At 46.7% G+C, this 20,208-nt stretch overlaps 1 protein-coding gene across 1 annotated transcript; it reads left to right on the forward strand.

Annotated features, from left to right (window-relative positions):
- Window positions 1–1,306: 1,306 nt before the first annotated feature.
- On the forward strand, window positions 1,307–10,649 carry sertad2b (SERTA domain containing 2b). The gene is made up of 2 exons (XM_078230418.1): window positions 1,307–1,609; window positions 8,606–10,649. Exons 1-2 carry the CDS (start codon window positions 1,566–1,568, stop codon window positions 9,513–9,515), a joined length of 954 nt encoding a protein of 317 aa, XP_078086544.1. The 5' UTR covers window positions 1,307–1,565; the 3' UTR covers window positions 9,516–10,649.
- Window positions 10,650–20,208: the final 9,559 nt, after the last annotated feature.

Below are 20,208 nucleotides of genomic sequence, written 5' to 3' on the forward strand. Positions count from 1 at the left end.
AATAGACCAACAACAGCCCCCTGTCTACCCCCCGTGTCAGAGTCATCCTGGCACAAGAGGAGAGCGATTGTTTGGGAGAACTATTTAATTCGATATTGAAGTACCATTGCATGTACTAGGAGCAGGAGCAGGCCATTCAGCCCCTCAGACCTGTTCCACTGTTCAGTTAGATCATCGTTGCTCTGTATCTTAATTCCATTTAGCTGCCTTGAGTTTTAGAACCCTGGCGTAGGGAGTTCCAGTCGAGTCCTGCCCCAGCCTCAGAGAGAGTTCCAGAAAAAGCTGCATGTGAAGCGGTGATCCCGACATCACTGCTCAACAGCCCCATCCTCGTACGATTGTTTCCTTTTTCTGGGCACCCCCACATGCCCCCATTTCACCCCCTCACTCCCCACTCATTCTCCCCCCCTCACTCGCACCCATACACCCCAGAAACATTAATCCACAAGTGGGGTAAAAACAGCCTCTCTTTTGCCCTTGTGGTTTTACAATGAGTAACACCAGGTCTACAGCAAAGAAACAGGCCATTCTGCCCATCTGCTGTATGCTCGTGTTTATATTCCACCTGAGCTTCCTCCCCCACAGTGGTTAGCACTGCTGCCTCACAGCGCCAAGGACCCGGGTTCGATTCCCGCCTTGGGTCACTGTCTGTGTGAAGTCTGCACGTTCTCCCTGTGTCTCCGTGGGTTTCCTCCGGGTGTTCCAGTTTCCTCCCACAGTCCGAAAGATGTGCGGTTAGGTTGATTGGCTGTGCTAAATTGCCCCTTAGTGTCAGGGGGATTAGCTAGGGTAAATGAGGGTTACGGGAATAGGGCCTGGGTGGGATTGTGGTCGGTACAGACTCGATGGGCCGAATGGCCTCCTTCTGTACTGCAGGGATTCCATGATTCAATATACTGATTATCCAGTTTCCCATTCACTGTATCTATACCGTACAGCCCTTCCCCCTCACACTGAGTTCCACACTCTCACCTCTCCCTCTGGGTGGAGAAGTTTCTCTTGAATTTGCGCTTGGGATCATTAGGGACTATCTGATACTTGTGGCAGCGAGTCCTGGCTCCATCTGTGTGAGTGGAAACATCCTTCCTACGCGACCCTATCAAACCCTTTCAGAATGTTAAATTTGTTGCCTGCCACTGTGTCTGGGAGATTAGTCTTTCCTGGCCTGGGGCACCCATTCGGGCCTGGAGGATTAGTTTGAGCACACGCCCATGTGAATATGGATTTAATTTTCAGAAGCCTGCACTCTAATGACGTCGAGGAAGCCTCCCTGTCACTCTTGTCTGCTGTAACGGGAGGAGTTTGTGACTCTGGGAGTTCTACACGATCCCTGTTGTGAGTGTCTTTCTGCTGTTGAATCTGAGACACACACAGGGTGTGAGTCACTCCTCCAAACTCTCACAACTATTGCGTTTCAGTAGCCAATCATTCAGCAGCAACATGCGTGAATAACTTGTAAAAAATGTGCAGCATGTGTGCGCAGGGTGGGGTGACAGAGGGATCTCTGCTACTGGAATAACCCAGCCTGTTTAACCATGCCCTGAATCTCTCTCTGAAGAAACCTTATGGAGGGAAAGTTGAGCGAAGGAGTCGGGAGCTGGTGCAGGAAGTAAGTTTTGTAACAATGATCTCTGTTCATTTTCTCACTTGCCTTCCTTGCCCCCCTGTGTCAGAAATCGACCGTGGGTCATAGAACCAGACCGCCAATCGCCTCTGAGATTCAGATCCTCACTTTGAATTATCGCTACCTCTGACCTTGTGAAAGTCTGGGCTCTCGGAGGCCGAGAGAAATCCTTGAATATCGGAGTTTCCTCCCTCTGTAAGGCCAGCTGAGGGACATTGTCAATTTAATTTTCACACAGACTCCGGCTTTACTGAGATGGTTCTGAGAAGTGGAGTTTGTCATAGAATTCTGCTGATATGTTGCTGGAATTCCACACGGTAAACGGTTTCTAGTTTCTGTCTCAGTTTAAAAGATTATTGATTAACTTTTATAAAGTGATGGATGGAAGAGAAACTCCTGTTTCTGACGACATAAAATTAGAATTCTAACACCATTCAAACCTGCTTTAATTTCATATCAGCTCCCAGTCTAGGAGCTAGTTTATAGCTCTGGACAGTTAGTTACTTGGTGAGTTAGTTACTTGGTGAGTTAGTTACTTGGTGAGTTAGTTACTTGGTGAGTTAGTTACTTGGTGAGTTAGTTGTATTGTGCATGGGTTACTTGGTTAATTATTTGGCTTGTTAGTAACTTTGTGAGTTGGTTGCTCGGTGAGTTAGTTTGTTGGTTGACTGGTTAAGAATCCCTACAGTGCAGGAGGAGGTCATTCGGCCCATCGAGCCTGCACTGACAACGATCCCACCCAGGTCCTATCCCCGTAACTCTACGTATTTATCCTGCTAATCCCCCGACACTAAGGATCAATTTAGCACGGCCAATCAACCTAACCCGCACATCTTTGGACTGTGGGAGAAAACCGGAGCCACCCGGAGGAAACCCACGCAGGCACGGGGAGAAAGTGCAAACTCCACACAGTTACCCGAGGCCGGAATCGAACCCGGTTCCCTGGCACTGTGAGGCAACAGTGCTAACCACTGTGTCACCGTGTGCTGCTTGTTGGTTGGTTAGTTTATGTGCAAGTAATAATACCTCGCACTGAAATTCAAAGCCGTAGGTTGAAATGAGCAGGACGCTGAGGTTGAAATTGTTTATGTCACATCCTGGGGCTTCTTAACTTGTGTTCAATATTTTCTGTGCAGTAACTACTGGCTGGTTCACTGACTTAAGTGTGTCATGTGTGTACCCTTAATTTAATTTTTGTATTCATTCCTGGGACATGGGCGTCGCTGGCTGGGCCAGCATTTATTGCCCATCCCTAGCTACCCTTGGAGGGCAGTTGAGAGTCAACCCACATTGCTGTGGGTCAGGAGTCACATGTAGGCCAGACCGGGTAAGGACGGCAGATTTCCTTCCCTAAAGGACATTAGTGAACCAGATGGGTTTCTCCGACAATCGACAATGGTTTCATGGTCATCAATAGATTCTTAATTCCAGATTTTTTTTTAATGAATTCAAATTCCACCATCTGCTGTGACAGGATTCGAACCCGGGTCCCCAGAACATTAACTGTCTAGCGACAATACCACTAAGCCATCGCCTCCCCTTTAATTTGCAGTCTGTAAAATTTTAATAAAAGGGAAAGGATTCAGGGCATTTTACTTCCTGATTTGCTGCCAGTGAGAATGCGCCTATGTGATTGGCTGCTTAACCTGATGATGATGATGTTGCGTGATAACCTGATGAGTGATGATTTCCACTCCATCTGACGAAGGGGCAGCACTCCGAAAGCTAATAAAGCTACCAAATAAACCTATTGGACTTTAACCTGGTGTTGTTAAAACTCTTACTGTGTTTACCCCAGTCCAACGCCGGCATCTCCACATGATGATGATGTTGCCATGGCTGCACTCCTGGAAATTCTCCTGACTTTCCAGCTGATCCATGCTGTGGTCAGAAATGGGGTAATCCATGGCACGGAGATCTTGCTGTCAACGGCTTTCTGCATATCGGGAGTCCACACTCTCTCGCTGACTCTTAAATCCGGGATATTGGCCCCAGCGATGGAAGTGAAAACAAACTCGTTTATTATCCGGGATGACTATTTAAACATTGTAACGGTGAACTCTCCAGCTTAAGCACAATTGGGAAATTTGCTTTTGAAATGACGTGGATTGGGTCAGCGGTGAGATTATTACCGTTGAAATTATATCGGCCAAGTTACCAAGCACGTTTCTGCACAAATTATTTACCTACGAGTCAAACTAGGCCAAACTAGTCTCAAAATACCTGATCTCGGAAGCTAAGCAGACTCGGGCCTGGTTAGTACTTGGATGGGAGAGCGCTTGGAAATACTAGGTGCAGTAGGCTTTTTGGGGCGGCACGGTGGCACAGTAGTTAGCACTGCTGCCTCACAGCTCCAGGGACCCCGGTTCAATTGCCGGCTTGGGTCACTGTCTGTGCAGAGTATGCATGTTCTCCCCGTGTCTGCGTGGGTTTCCTCCAGGTGCTCCGGTTTCCTTCCACAGTCCAAAGATGTGCGGGTTAGGCAGATTGGCCATGATAAATTGCCCCTTAGTGTTGGGGGATTAGCAGGGTAAATATATGGGGTTACGGGGTTAGGGTCTGGGTAGGATTGTTGTCAGTGAAAGCTCAATGGGCCAAATGGCCTCCTGCACTGTAAGGATTCTTGATTCTATGAACTATTTCTTGACTTATTTGAGTGGAACTTGGTGTCAATTGAAGACAACTGAAAATGGGATTTAGTCACTAAACATATCAGCATTTTTAATCCGTGGGCTCGGTCCCGTCACCCCTGAGTGAGCAGATCTGAAAATGTTTTGAGAGAAACACCATACTGAACAGCTGACTGCACTGCGTTGTTTTAACAAAGTAAATATTTTTTGATATGAGAAATGGTTTAAAAAGTTGCTGAATTATTGCGTCTGTGTCCAAGATTATGGGCACAGAATGACAACCCTCCCAAAGCCCACAGAATCAGCAATGTCACACTGGGGATCTGATTTGATTTATTATTGTCACATGTATTAGTATAAAGTGAAAAGTATTGTTTCTTGCGCACTATACAGACAAAGCATACCATTCATAGAGAAGGAAACGAGAGAGTGCAGAATATAGTGTTACAGTCATAGCTAAGGTGTAGAGAAAGATCACCTTAGTGTGAGGTAGGTTCCTTCAAAAGTCTGACGGCAGCAGGGAAGAAGCTGTTCTTGAGTCGGTTGGTATGTGACCTCAGACTTTTGTATTTTTTTCCTGAAAGAAGAGGGTGGAAAAGAGAATGTCCGGGGTGCGTGGGGTTCTTGATTATGCTGGCTGCTTTGCCGAGGCAGTGGGAAGTGTAGACAGAGTCAATGGATGGGAGGCTGGCTTGCGTGATGGATTGGGCTACATTCACGACCTTTTGTAGTTTCTTGTGGTCTTGGGCACAGCAGGAGCCATACCAAGCTGTGATACAACCAGAAAGAATGCTTTCTGTGGTCCATCTGTAAAAGTTGGTGAGAGTCGTAGCTAACATGCCACATTTCCTTAGTCTTCTGAGAGAGTAGAGGTGTTGGTGGGCTTTCTTAACTATAGCGTGGCATTGAAGGACCAGGACAGGTTGTTGGTGATCTGGACACCTAAAAACCTGAAGCTCTCGACCCTTTCTACTTCGTCCCAGTTTTATATCCAGGGAAACCTACTTGATAAAATTGGCCATTAAGATTGACAGTTCCCTGCCAAACACACTGGTCACAAATTTTGAACATTATTAATCAAAATTACGCCATTTGCAAGAAGAGACTTGGGGGTTTAATTGTTCAGTTTTATTCCGGGAAGATTTTTAACGTTGACTATCACTCATTCCATCTCCCATTCCAATCAGCAGATCGTTGTTTTGCTGCTTAGATCCCAGGAATCTTTCATCTGTTCAGCTTTCTCTTGTCTCCCCTTCTCAAAAACTCACAGTTCCAAATTAAGATTTCTTGATGCAGAATGATTCAGCAATTCTTATTTTCTGAGCTTTCCCGATATGTTACAGATCCTGTTGGAAACGTTCCTATTTTTTTCCTACTTTTTTTCTACTTTGCAAATGGGAGAAGTGAAATAATCAAGATTTCAGACTGAGATAGATAGATCGATAGGTTCTTGATTGGTAAAGGGATCAAAGGTTATGGGGAAAAGGCGGGAGAATGGGGTTGAGAAACTTATCAGACATGATTGAATGATGGAGCAGACTCGATGGGCCGAATGGCCAAATTCTGTTCCTATATCTTATGGTCTTATGGAGATAGTGATTACTGTGAATTGTCCTAAATTATCTGAATGACTCCTCATCCCTCCCACACACCTAGTTGTGTGTTTAATCGAAAACCCACTGGAGGAGACAGTTATAGATCTTTCATTAACTACTTAAAATATAACATGTAACAGCAAGTCTCCAATAAGCAAATCCCAAGTCAAGTTAACAGTGATGAGTAGCACAGTGGTTAGCACTGCTGCCTCACAGCGCCAGGAACCCGGGTTCGATTCCCAACTTGGGTCACTGTGTGGAGTTTGCACGTTCTCCCCGTGTCTGCGTGGGTTTCCTCCGGGTGCTCCGGTTTCCTCCCACAGTCTGAAAGACGTGCAGGCTAGGTGCATTGGCCGTGCTAAATTCTCCCTCGGTGTACCCGAACAGGCGCCGGAGTGTGGCTATTAGGGGATTTTCATGCAGTGTTAATGTAAGCCTACTTGTGACACTAATAAATAAACTTCAAAACTTAAATCGGATTTTGCTAATCCACCCATCACTCGGGTATCCTGTGAGAATTTACTTCCTAAATTCTGGAAGCATTTTGATGTTGTTTGAGAGAGTGAAGCATCTGCAAACTGGGTGAAGCCTTCAGTATTTCCAAGTTCCAAACCTATTTTTTTTGGTGTAGATTTGGTCTTTGGAACTCGAGGCAGTTTCATCTTGCACCCTACTTGACCTGCATCAACTAATGGGGCTGTTCTATTTCTGGAAGAATCTTTCTTCGTTCTCCTGCTGCCCCTGTTCTGGACAGTGATTAAGCTGTCATTTGATGCTGGGTTATTTGTATCTCGAGCCTTTGCCATTCCATTCACTCCAACTCTCGCCAGCACACTTTCTCTGAGAACACACCTCGAGCCACCCGTGCTTACAACAACTCTGCCCAACGTTCAACATCCACACTTTGCACAAGCTTCAAGTTTTAGAATGAAGTGGGACGTTCCTGTCTCAGTGCGAAAGAGCATCACAGAAAGTACATTGCCCCGCTGAAACGAGACTCTGTGAACTTTAATATTGAATACAAGTTTGCTTCATTGGGTAACCTGTATGGGAGCCAGGTGATGGGATATATTTCAGGGAGATTGGGAGTATTTCTTTGGTCGTTCCAGCAACAGTTTCACTGTCTAGAAAACATCTTATCCAATAAGAGAAATACTAAAAGCGGCTGTCGAATTTAGGTTATCTGAAAGACGTGCTGGTTAGGGTGCATTGGCTGTGCTAAATTCTCCCTCTGTACCTGAACAGGCGCCGGAGTGTGGCGACTAGGGGATTTTCACAGTAACTTCATTGCAGTGTTAATATAAGCCTTACTTGTGACACTAATAAATAAACTTTAAAACTTTAAACTTTTTAATGTTTTACAAATAAATGTTTTAAAAAGTTTATGATTGAACCTTCCTTTTGAATGCATTATCTGACAATATTGTTAAATTTACCAATAATGGCGTTAAGATAAACCCATCAATAATTCGATGGGAATGCCTTTCTATCGAGAGGTTGTTGCGATGTCAATAATCTCACAGCTTCCTGTGTAAAATTACCCGTTCAGCAGGAATCTCCCCAACAATATCTGGATATTTTTAGAAAGTTCATGTTCAGCTGCGGCAGTTTTTTCAAAAGTTTCTAATGCTAATTCTGGAAAACAATTATCTGTTAGCCCTAAGAATCCAAAGATTATTAACTGCCTGATTCCATAGTTCAATAAACATAAATCATTAAATGTAAAATGCTTTGGGAGAATCTGACGATGTGAAGTGAGTGCATCGAAAATGCATTCTACTCCAGTGTTTGACAATAATAGTAAATGTGTTTTACTTGAGGGTGCTCTGCTTTGGTAAAGCTAGTTTAGATCAGTATTGATGAGTGTCAGTAACCAGCCTAGTTTAGATCAGTATTGATGGGTGTTAGTAACCAGCTAGTTTAGATCACTATTGATGGGTGTCAGTAACCAGCCAGTTTAGATCAGTATTGATGGGTGTCAGTAACCAGCTAGTTTAGATCAGTATTGATGGGTGTTAGTAACCAGCTAGTTTAGGTCAGTATTGATGGGTGTCGGTAACCAGCTAGTTTAGATCAGTATTGATGGGTGTTAGTAACCAGCTAGTTTAGGTCAGTATTGATGGGTGTCAGTAACCAGCTAGTTTAGATCAGTATTGATGGGTGTCAGTAACCAGCTAGTTTAGGTCAGGCTGTCTGTACCTCAGCCTTTTCTTTACAGTAACATAAATTGATACAATTGACTTCTGGGTTTGTAATTAGCAATCTCTCACCTTGAGGGTAATAGTGAATTAGAACACGGTCGCATTCTGTACAAAAAATAGCCTCGATTAGGAAATGTTCCAGAATATTCTCTGTGCTGAGAAATGATTTTTTTAAGTTGAAGGTGAATCCCCAGCCTCAGGTTTGTGGTGGTTGATAACTCCTGTATCTGACTGTCCATATTTAAACTGCATCCCTGTGTTAATTCACTCCGGGTACCGAGGTTCGTTCAGGCTGAGATCGGACTGGGATTTGAGTCTTGGAGCTGTGATCTCTTCATTTCTCCACGAGAGAATTGGTTTATGTTTGGATCCAGATAAAAACTGTCATCAGTTAACCTTTTAATAAATTGGAGCATTTTGCGACAGGTTTGCAAGACTTTACCCACTTAACTCTTTACGTTGTGTTATTTTCCATTTAAATTCAGAGTTTGATATTCTCAGAGGATATATTTTGCAAAGAATGTATTTGAACAGTGAGTTTTTATTTTCTTTCAGATATATGTTGGGGAAAGGGGCGAAACGGAAGTTTAGTGAACATGAAGATGGGGTGGAAGGCAAAATGTCCGGTGGGAGTGGCCCGTCCAAGGTGTCGTACACCTTACAACGTCAGACTATCTTCAACATTTCCCTCATGAAACTTTACAATCACCAGCCGTTGTTGGAGCCCAGCTTACAGAGGACGGTGTTAATTAATAACATGCTGAGGCGGATTCAGGAAGAGCTCAAACAGGAAGGCAGTTTAAGACCAATGTTCATTGCCCCATCTCAGCCCACTGACACACTCAATGATAATTACCGAGAGGTCCAGCCTGCCTTCAATCACCTCCCCGTCCCTCCAATCCAGCTGACCAGTTTAGCAAGCACTACATCCCCAGACTCCTGCCTGACCCCAGCCTCGGTGCTTGAGGAGGACAACTTTAGTGGCTGTCAGATCGTTGACCTGGGCGCGAGCAAACCGCAGAACCATTCGCAGAAAGACAGTTTTTCTTCAGCCTTGGATGAAATTGAGGAGCTGGGTCCACCTCCCGCCGCGGCCGACACCAAGAGCTGTAAAGGTGCCTCGAGTGAGGGCGGCGGCGATGACCCCACCAAGCTCCAGCAAGGCAGACCCTCCTCGGAGGGCAAGTTTGCAGACACCTTACCGGGCAACTTTGAAATCACCACCACGGGTTTCTTAACAGATCTGACACTCGATGACATCTTATTTGCGGACATCGACACCTCCATGTACGACTTTGATCCTTGTACGTCCACGGGATCCAGTTCGAAAATGACTGCTGTCACAGCTGACGATATCTTGAAAACTTTTTCTCCCTACAGTAACCAGTCAGTGAGTCCAAACCAGCCTTTCAAAATGGACCTTGCAGAACTGGACCACATCATGGAGGTTCTTGTTGGGTCTTGATGTGGCAAATAGAAAAGGACGAGATTTTTATACATTATTTACAGATAATGTTCATGTCATTATTATTTTTAAATGTGATGGAATTGCTGCAAATTCTGTGCATGCGTTTTTTTGGCTTGCCTCTACAAGATAACAATTACGCTCGATATTGTTTGCTTATAGAGTCGGGAACATCTTCATCTGTGTCTGTCCTCTGGTAGGCTTTTAAATGTTTTATTCATCATTCTCTTACTGAAGGAGCTATGAACATTTTGCTGTCGGCAGGGATTGCCTTCAGAGAGTATGTGATGTGTCAATCCTGAAACATTGTGCAATGTACACACTGAGCACAAAGGTTATGTTGAAAACACGATGAAATGTGTACATGTGGTTTTCCTTTTTTTGATGGTAAGCTGAACAATCTCAATGTTTTCCTCTTGTCTTTAGTTCAGTCCGTTCATTGCTAACTGCGCTTTGGGAACCCACACTGTGTGGTCATTTTGTATTTTTGTACAGATCAGCAATTAATCATTATTCTTTTTTTTCTAAGAGACTTTTTTATACACCGAGATGGCTATTTTGCTAGAATGTGCTCTCTCAATACTCTGTTAAGTTCAGATGAACAAGAGTAACTTGTACTTTTTATACAAAAAGATAAACTGAATGTCCGTGTATCTAGGGGAATATCAAAGCAATTGGAATCCACAACCGATCTAAGACCGTGTGCATTTATTTAGAGAAAGGAGAACGTGTACTTAAACTAACTGTATCCTTAAACAAGACCTTATGAATAACCATAACCCTGGCTCCCTTTCCCAGCATATTTACCCAGCATATATCCACTTAGAGCATTACCAGTCGTGGAACTATCCTTCAATGTCTTCTTATCTGGTTCAAAACTGCCGTGGTTAACCTATCAGCTCATATATTGCTGCAACCTTTTACCCGCGAGGTAGACTTACTCATACAGAGTATGTTTGAACATTTTGTCCTGGAATGTAAAGCTGATAATGATGCAGTGAGGAAGCCCAGTCACTGATAGCGACCAACAATCTATTCTTAACCAATGTGATCAAAGGATTTGGAAATGGGTGAATTTAAGATCAAATTAGGTAGAAAAAGAGAAATAAGAAATGGAAAGGATTAGATTGAGAGGGAGGCAAAAAGAGACAGAAGAAAAATATTGAATTTCAAATTAGACATTAAAAAAATTTAAAAGAACAATTTACAATCTGAAGGAATGAGATTCCACACTTAACGTTGTCCATTTCCCGGGTCAGAGAGGTTTGTTACAAGTCTGTAACAATGATCATGTTAAAAGAATACTTGATTTTCTGAGAGTTAAATTTGCAAATTAATGCACAGATGTGGTGACGTCATGGAAATCACAGGGAGGCTGAAGATGAGATGTTGTTTTTGTGAAACTAATGGAGTGGCACAACCGTTCCAGCAGCTCTGGTGGCTTTTCCAGTTCATGGGGAATTTCTTTCTCTCCACCAGTAGCAGGTCGAGGTGTGTGCGCGTGTGAGAGAGTGTGAGTGTGCGTGCATCGGTTCACACACGGTGCATTATTTATTCAGCAAAACCCAGGTCTCTGTTGTGATTCCACCGCCTCCCCCCCCCCCCCCCCCCCCCACCGCAGTTATTCCCCGGCCACGCTTACTCCATTTCTCACTGCAACACATCCAGTCGATGAGGGACGCAGGCACGTGAATGAAGTGAACAGCCTCCACGTCGCACGTTTAGTCAGGAAATGTAAACACAACAACTTGGTGCTTGTGTCAAACACTTTCATACCTGTAAAGTAGGATGTGGGGGTGGGTGGGATGGTGGGGGAATAGTGGGGGTGTTGTTGGGGGGGGGGGGGGGGGGTATGGTTAGGATCTGACCAAATGGGTTTGCAGTTTGATGGCTGTATTTTGGGGGCCTAACTCTTGACGTCCTTTTCACTTCCAATGTCTGCTCACTTACTGAAATCACACGGTGTGTGTGTGAGTGAATGCCTTTTAAAAAAAATAAATATATATATATATATAAAACAGATAGATATATAAAAGGGGGTTTCAAAGCATCCTGACGGCAGCTGCACTATCTCACTGTAAAATGCAGGAACACACTGTGCTGGAAGTGGTCCCTGTTTTGTTTTTAAAATAATGTCCCAGAAACCAGCAATAAATGTAGAATTTTCCTGTATTTTGAAAGATTCTGTTGTGGTCTGAGGAAAGCACCCTGCTTATCCTCCAGACTGGCCATTTTTTAAACAAATCACCCTGTGCACTATATCTCTGCCTGGATGTTGCTTGTTGTGTTTTCCTGTGAGAATCTACACTTCACCGTGAACTGTGATTAAAGTACATTGCCTCTTTTTGTTTAAAAAAAAACTACAATTGAATGAACCTTTCTCAAGCCTCTGGAACTGAAGTCAGCCACGTAACACCACTTTGCATATCCAGTTCAGCTGGATTTATATGTTGAATTATTCTTCAGGCAGGTGTTTTTTTGGAGAAGGACTTTTTTTTCCCCTCTTTTCCCTCCGGGAATCTCCACACCCCCGCCCCCCTTTTATTTTTAAATGATCAAGTTTGAGGCAAAAAGCTGATTTCTATGCATGACTTTTACGCAGTGTGTAATTGCTTTCCACAGCTTTTACAGAGAAACATATTTGGTAATTGTCCTGTACATTGCTTTGGAATGATTGGGATGCACCAATGCGGACTGCCCAATTATATAATAGCATTGTAGATTTTGTTATTTTTGATGGTACCGGAGCGGTTGTATGCAAATCACAACCTGTTCTTGTTGCAATGCATATAGCTAATTTAGGAGTTACTCTTTAAGTTAATTTATTTAAGAAAATTTTAAATTATGTTTGTTGTCCCATGTTATTTGTTGAAACTCTGCTTTGTCTTTGCCAGGGGAATGGTTTGCTGCAGTAACTTTGACCACGTCTAGGCTTCCACATTGCAAATTTAAAAACCTTTTTCCAAACGAGATGAAGGTGGTAGCCGTGATGTGGAGGTGCCGGCGTTGGACTGGGGTGGGCATAGTAAGAGGTCTCACAGCACCAGGTTAAAGTCCAACAGGTTTATTTGGTATCACGAGCTTTCAGAGCGCTGCTCCTTCATCAGGTGAGTCACCTGATGAAGGAGCAGCGCTCTGAAAGCTCGTGATTCCAAATAAACCTGTTGGACTTTAACCTGGTGTGAGACTTCTTCTTGCAAACAAAATGAAGGAGGAGCCAGTGATAGGCTTTGCTTGGCCCAGTTTGTGTTTACAAAGTCCTCTTTTCCCCTTCAAAACCCAAAGCATCGTGTGTGGTTTCCACCCAGAAACCGCCGATTTTCCATCCCGCTGTCACCTTGTTGGAAAGTCTGGGCATTTTCTTTCTCCGACTGATTTGAGCTTTGAATTGATCAGAATCCAAACAAAAATATCTCCTTCCGGATAAACTCAGCGTGCAGTTTATATCTTGCTTTGATTTTCAGGGAATTTGGAATCCCAGTTCAACCTTCAGGTTTGAACATTGATATGTTCAAGGGGATTTTTTAAAAAAGTATTCCAAAGTGGCCATTGTGCATGTATATAAAAGCTGTTTTGTGTAGCGTACAGAGTTTGGACAGAACTGGTAAATACAGTATAAACTCGAGGATCACAGAACTAGTTCCCATTGGTTACTGCAATACAGCAAAAAATGACAAGGCGAGGGCAGATAAAAACATTGGTTGTGAAGTGATATTTTTCCCAAACCTTATTTATTCTGTGTAAATATATTTATTTTAATTGTGTAGCTAACAAAATCTGCTAAATGGGTTTTGATGTGTACAGAATGTATGTATCGTAGGAATGTATTTAGCTTATGGAATGTACATTTCTGCGTGGAAAAGTGGGAGCTTTTTTCTAGGTCAAAGGATCGAAACACTCTGGTTTTCTCTCCCAAAGTGCTTCTCGCTTCTGCCAGAGCAAAAACAACCGGAAATTTCCCGCGGATATTGGAGCTGTGCCTTTTTCTGTGTAATATTGCAAACATATACATCTGAAAGCAAGGTTCCTGTATTCACACCTAATTCCAAAATGTCATTAATGAAATGCAATTGGACAATTGTAAGTGGAATTAAGCAGCCTTTTGTAGTTTTATATTCAACAATAAACTATAAAACAAAACATTCTCCTCCTCTTCAGCCGCTCTTATTTCAAACCGCTGCACTTTTAGATAGATCCAAGTCCTGGAATAGCCAGATTGAGACTTGTATCCCAGAAGCATAAATAGTTCATCTTTCAGTACTCATTCACAGGATGTGGAATAGAAAAAATTATAATTTAAAATTTTTAAAAATTTGAAATGGAAAAACTAGAAAGAGTGCAGGCTTGAGGGGCAGAATGGCCTACTCTTGCTCCTAATCCGTATGTTCATATATAATAATACCAGGACTTAAAGGGTTAAATTATGGGGACATCTTGTTGAAGTTGTGTAAGACCACTCTTTGAATACTGTGTACAGTTCTGATCACCCTATTATAGAAAGGATATTATTAAACTAGAAAGAGTGCAGAAAAGATTTACTAGGATGCTACCGGGACTTGATGGATTGAGTTATAAGGAGAGGCTGGATAGACTGGGACTTTTTTCTCTGGAGCGTAGAAGGCTGAGGGGGTGATCTTATAGAGATCTATAAAATAATGAGGGGCAGAGATCAGCTAGATAGTCAATATCTTTTCCCAAAGGTAGAGGAGTCTAAAACTAGAGGGCATAGATTTAAGATGAGAGGAGAGATACAAAAAGGTCCAGAGGGATAATCTTTTCACACAGAGGGTGGTGAGTGTCTGGAACAAGCTGCCTGAGGTGGTAGTAGAAACGGGTACAATTTTGTCTTTTTAAAAAGTATTTAGACAGTTACATGGGAAGATGGGAATCGAAGGATGTGGTCAAATGCGGCAATTATGACTAGCTTAGTGGTTCAAGAAAAGGACAGCATGGACAAGTAGGGCCGAAGGACCTGTTTCCATGCTGTAAACCTCTGACTCTATCTGGGCATCACTGACTGGACCAGTATCTATTTCCCATCCCTAATTGCCCCTTGAGAAGATGGTGGTGAGTGCATTTGGTAACTCTTTCTACAACTGAAGCTTGCCTGGACCATCTCGGAGGCTAATTCAGAATCTTCACTGCTGTCGAAGGAGCCTTGGTGAGTACATAAGAACCAGGAGCCAGAGTAGGCCATTCAGCCCCTCGAGCCTGCTCTGCCATTCAATACCATTGTGACTGATCTCATCTAAGCCTGATCCCCACCTTCCTTCCTGCTCCCCATAACCCTTCATCCTGTTACTAATTCAAAACCTATCGATCACCTCCTCAAATGTGTTTAGTGTTCCGGCCTCCACCTCACTCTGGGATAGAGAATTCCGCAGATTCACCACCCTTTCAGTGAAGTGATTCCTCCTCATTTCTGTTTTAAATCTGCCAGCCCTTAGCCTAAAACTATGGCCTCTTGTTCCAGAATGCCCAACAAGGGGAAACATCAGCTCTATGTCTAACCTGTCAATCCCCTTTATCATATCCACTTCAATTGGATCTTCACATTCTTCTAAACTCCAGAGAGTATCAGCTTAAACTGCTCATCTCTCTTTGTAAGAGAAATCTTTCACCAATCCAGTGAAGCCTCTCTGAACCGCCTCTAATGTATTGTCATTCTGAAGGGGACCAAAACAGCCCACAATATTCCAGATGTGGCTCCCCAATGCCTTGTAAAGCTGCAATAGCATTTCCCTACTTGTACATTCTATTCCATTTGCTTCCTCCTTACCTGCTGCACCTGCATACTAACTTTCTGTGATTCATGCACAAGGACACCCAGGTCCCTCTGCACTGAAGCATTTTGAAATTTCTCTCCATTCCTTTGACCTATAACCTCACACTTACCCAATTTAAACTCCAGCTGCCAAACTTTGGCCCACTCACCTAACCTATCCATATCCGTTTATAAATTTATTATTTCCTTATTTGCTACTTAATATCCCATCTATTTTAGTGTCATCTGCAAATTTGGCTATTGTACCCTCTATCCCTGCATCGAAGTCATCAACATTGATTGTAAATAGTTGGGGGCCTGCGACCAAACCCTGTGGCGCTCCACTAATTAAATCTTGCCAACCCGAGAAAGACCGATTTATCCTCTCTCCGAGCCCATAAATTACCCCCAACCCCATGTGATCTTACCTTTTGTATTAACCTTCTGAGCGGCACCTTATCAAACCCCTTCTGGAGGTCCAGATATACTACATCTACAGGATCCCCATTATCCATTTGGCTCATTACATCTTCAAAGACTCGAGCAAATGAGTCAAACACACTTTACCCTTCAGAAAACCACGCTGACTCGGATGGATTACGTTTTGAATTTCCAAATGTCCTGTTATTACTTCCTTAATAATGGATTCCAAGAATTTCTCACTGACAGACACTAAACTAACTACTCTTTAGTTTCCTTTTTCAATAAGGTCATTTCATTAGCCTTTTTCCAAACCACTGGAACCTTTTCAGAATCCATGGAATTTTGGAATATTATAACCACTATCTCTGCTGCCTGTGCTAAGAGTGTTGCTGCAGTGCACCTTGTAGATGGTACACACTGCTGTGACTGTGTGTTGGTGATGGAGGGAGTGAATGTTGAAGGTGGTGGAAGGGGCACTAATTAAGCGGCCTGCTTTGTCCTGGATGCTGTTGAGCTTCTTGAGTGTTGCTGGAGCTGCATTATTCCAGGAAATTAGAATATATTTTCTCTGAGGGTCATTAGTCTGTGGAACTCTCTTCCCCAGAGAGTAGCAGAGATTTGGTTGTTGAATATATTCAAGATAGAGTTGGATTGATTTTTGATAGAAGGAAGTTGAGGGTAATGGGAGGTCAACAAGGAAGTGGGATTGAGGGCACAACTAGATTCGAGGGGCTGATTGGCCTACCCCGCTTTCAAATCCTGCGTTCCTATTCCATCACACTCCTGACTTGTGTCTTGTAGATGGTGGACAGGCTTTGGGGAGTCGGGAGGTGAGTTACTCTCAGTAAACTGATCTGATAGGGTGGCATGGTGGCACAATGGTTATCACTGCTGCCTCACAGTGCCTGGGTTCAATTCCCGGCTTGGGTCACTGTCTGTGATTTTTTTAAATTCATTTGTGGGACATGGGCACCGCTGGCTGGGCCAGCATTTATTGCCCATCCCTAGTTGCCCTTGTTCAGAGGGCAGGTGAGAATCAACCACATTGCTGTGGGTCAGGAGTCACATGTAGGCCAGACTGGGTAAGGACGGCAGATTCCCTTCCCTAAAGGACATTAGTGAACCAGATGGGTTTTTCCGACAACTGACAATGGTTTCATGGTCATCAGTAGATTCTTCATTCCTGATTTTTTAAAAATTGAATTTAAATCCCACCATCTGCCGTGGTGGGATTCGAACCCGGGTCCCCAGAACATTAGCTGAGTTTCTGGATTAATTGTCCAGCGACAATACCACTAGACCATCGCCTCATCGTGTCTGCGTGGGTTTCCTCCCATGTTCTGAAAGACTTGCTGGTTAGGTGTACTGACCCAAACAGGCGCCGGAGTGTGGAGACTAGGGGATTTTCTCAGTAACTTCATTGCAGTGTTAATGTAAGCCTACTTGTGACTAATAAATAAACTTTACTTTTTTAAGATACAAAGTAGAATGTGATTAGATTTTGGAAGTGAGTTATTAAAAAAAATGGATGCTTTAAAAGCTGATTCACCCTGAACTGACAATCAATATTTACTACGTTATCTTTCAGTGTAACCAATGCCCGGGGCCCCAGTCTCTTTCTGCTTGTTTGGAGAGTGTTTTGTGGATCTTTGTCAGAACTCTGCCAGATCATTCTCATCTTTACGCACTTCCATTTTCCTCTTGGCTGGATCCCGGCCTCTGGGCCCCGGCTGGAATTCTGGGTGCTGTGCACTCAGTACGCTGGCTGTGCCGTTCCCCCGCACCGGCCTCCGCTTTGGCTGCGCCACCCCTCCCTCCCCCCCCCCCCCCAGCTCTGGCTGCACCGTGCCCCCCCTAGATGCGCCGTGTCCTCCCCCCCTCTGGCTGTGCCGTGTCCCACCCCCCCCTCTCTGGCTGTGCCGTGTCCCCCCCCCCTCTGGCTGTGCCGTGTCCCCCCCCTCTGGCTGTGCCGTGTCCCCCCCCTCTGGCTGTGCCGTGTCCCCCCCCTCTGGCTGTGCCGTGTCCCCCCCCTCTGGCTGCGCCGTGTCCCCCCCCTCTGGCTGCGCCGTGTCCCCCCCCTCTGGCTGCGCCGTGTCCCCCCCCTCTGGCTGCGCCGTGTCCCCCCCCTCTGGCTGCGCCGTGTCCCCCCCCTCTGGCTGCGCCGTGTCCCCCCCCTCTGGCTGCGCCGTGTCCCCCCCCTCTGGCTGCGCCGTGTCCCCCCCCTCTGGCTGCGCCGTGTCCCCCCCCTCTGGCTGCGCCGTGTCCCCCCCCTCTGGCTGCGCCGTGTCCCCCCCCTCTGGCTGCGCCGTGTCCCCCCCCTCTGGCTGCGCCGTGTCCCCCCCCTCTGGCTGCGCCGTGTCCCCCCCCTCTGGCTGCGCCGTGTCCCCCCCCTCTGGCTGCGCCGTGTCCCCCCCCCTCTGGCTGCGCCGTGTCCCCCCCCTCTGGCTGCGCCGTGTCCCCCCCCTCTGGCTGCGCCGTGTCCCCCCCCTCTGGCTGCGCCGTGTCCCCCCCCTCTGGCTGCGCCGTGTCCCCCCCCCTCTGGCTGCGCCGTGTCCCCCCCCTCTGGCTGTGCCGTGTCCCCCCCCTCTGGCTGTGCCGTGTCCCCCCCCTCTGGCTGCGCCGTGTCCCCCCCCTCTGGCTGCGCCGTGTCCCCCCCCTCTGGCTGCGCCGTGTCCCCCCCCTCTGGCTGCGCCGTGTCCCCCCCCTCTGGCTGCGCCGTGTCCCCCCCCTCTGGCTGCGCCGTGTCCCCCCCCTCTGGCTGCGCCGTGTCCCCCCCCCTCTGGCTGCGCCGTGTCCCCTCCCTCTGACTGTGCCGTGTCCCCCCCCTCTGGCTGCGCCGTGTCCCCCCCCTCTGGCTGCGCCGTGTCCCCCCCCCCTCTGGCTGCGCCGTGTCCCCCCCCCCTCTGGCTGCGCCGTGTCCCCCCGCTCTGGCTGCGCCGTGTCCCCCCCCCCTCTGGCTGCGCCGTGTCCCCCCCCTCTGGCTGCGCCGTGTCCCCCCGCTCTGGCTGCGCCGTGTCCCCCCCCCCTCTGGCTGCGCCGTGTCCCCCCCCCTCTGGCTGCGCCGTGTCCCCCCCCCTCTGGCTGCGCCGTGTCCCCCCCCCTCTGGCTGCGCCGTGTCCCCCCCTCCCCCCCTCTGGCTGCGCCGTGTCCCCCCCTCTGGCTGTGCCGTGTCCCCCCCTCCCCCCCCTCTGGCTGCGCCGTGTCCCCCCCTCTGGCTGTGCCGTGTCCCCCCCTCCCCCCCCTCTGGCTGTGCCGTGTCCCCCCCTCCCCCCCCTCTGGCTGCACCGTGTCTCCCCCCCCCCCCCCGGCTGCGCCGTGTCCCCCCCCCCCCTCTGGCTGTGTTGTGTCCCCCTCCCCCCCCTCTCTGGCTGCACCGTGTCCCCCCCTCTGGCTGCGCCGTGTCCCCCTCCCTCCCCCCCCTCTGGCTGTGCCGTGTCCCCCTCCCCCCCCTCTGGCTGCACCGTGTCCCCCCCTCTGGCTGCGCCGTGTCCCCCTCCCCCCCCCCTCTGGCTGTGTTGTTCATTGTTTTTCTGTAAAGCCGGTTGAATTCTCTGCCACTCCCTCTTGTCCAATGGGGGGGGAGGTTGTGGGGAGCTCCTTGCTGCCCTCTGCAGGTCTTCCCTTGTCCTGTTTTTCCACCTTTGACCTTTTCGTGCCTCGTTTGGATTGAAAGTGATTGGGAAAGAACCGGAGAACATTTTGTTAACAGATTTTTAATTCTTTCACAGGATGTGGACACCACCAGGCCAGCATTCATCACCAGTTTCTAATGGCCCTCGAGAGCCACAGAATCCCTGCTCGCTGCCTCGGGTCTTTCTTTTCTGGTGTCTGTTTGAATTGTAACTTTTATTTCATGTTGCCTCACCTCATTCCTCCCACAGATTTCATTTTTAACAAATCTGCCCGTTACACCATACTGTTATTACCTCTTGTAGGAGCCATGATGTGGAGATGCCAGCGTTGGGTTGGGATGGGCACAGCCTCACACCAGGTTAAAGTCCAACAGGTTTATTTTTTTCACCCACAATGCTGTTAGAGAGGGAATTCCGGGATTTTGACCCAGCAACAGTGCAGAAACGGTGATTGTTTTCCAAGTCGGGATGGTGAGTGACTCGGAGGGGAACCTCCAGGTGGGGGTGTTCCCAGATTCTGCTGTTCTTGTCCTTCTAGATGGAAGAGGTCACAGATTTGGAAGGTTCTGTCTGAGGAGCCTTGGTGAGTTGCTGCAGTGCATCTTGTAGACGGTACACACGGCTGCCACTCTGTATTAGTGGTGGAGGGAGTGAATGTTTATGGAAGGGGTAGCAATCAAGCGGGGCTACTTTATCCTGGATGGTTTTCCTCGAGTGTTGTCGGAGCCGCACTCATCCAGGCAAGTGGGGAGTATTCCTTCACACTCCTGACTGGTGCCTTGTAGATGGTGGATAGGCTTTGGGGAGTCAGGATCTTTGTCAGAACTCTGCCAGATCATTCTCATCTTTACGCACTTCCATTTTCCTCTTGGCT

This window comes from Mustelus asterias, chromosome 15 (assembly GCF_964213995.1).
Source record: "Mustelus asterias chromosome 15, sMusAst1.hap1.1, whole genome shotgun sequence".
Lineage (NCBI taxonomy): Eukaryota > Metazoa > Chordata > Chondrichthyes > Carcharhiniformes > Triakidae > Mustelus > Mustelus asterias.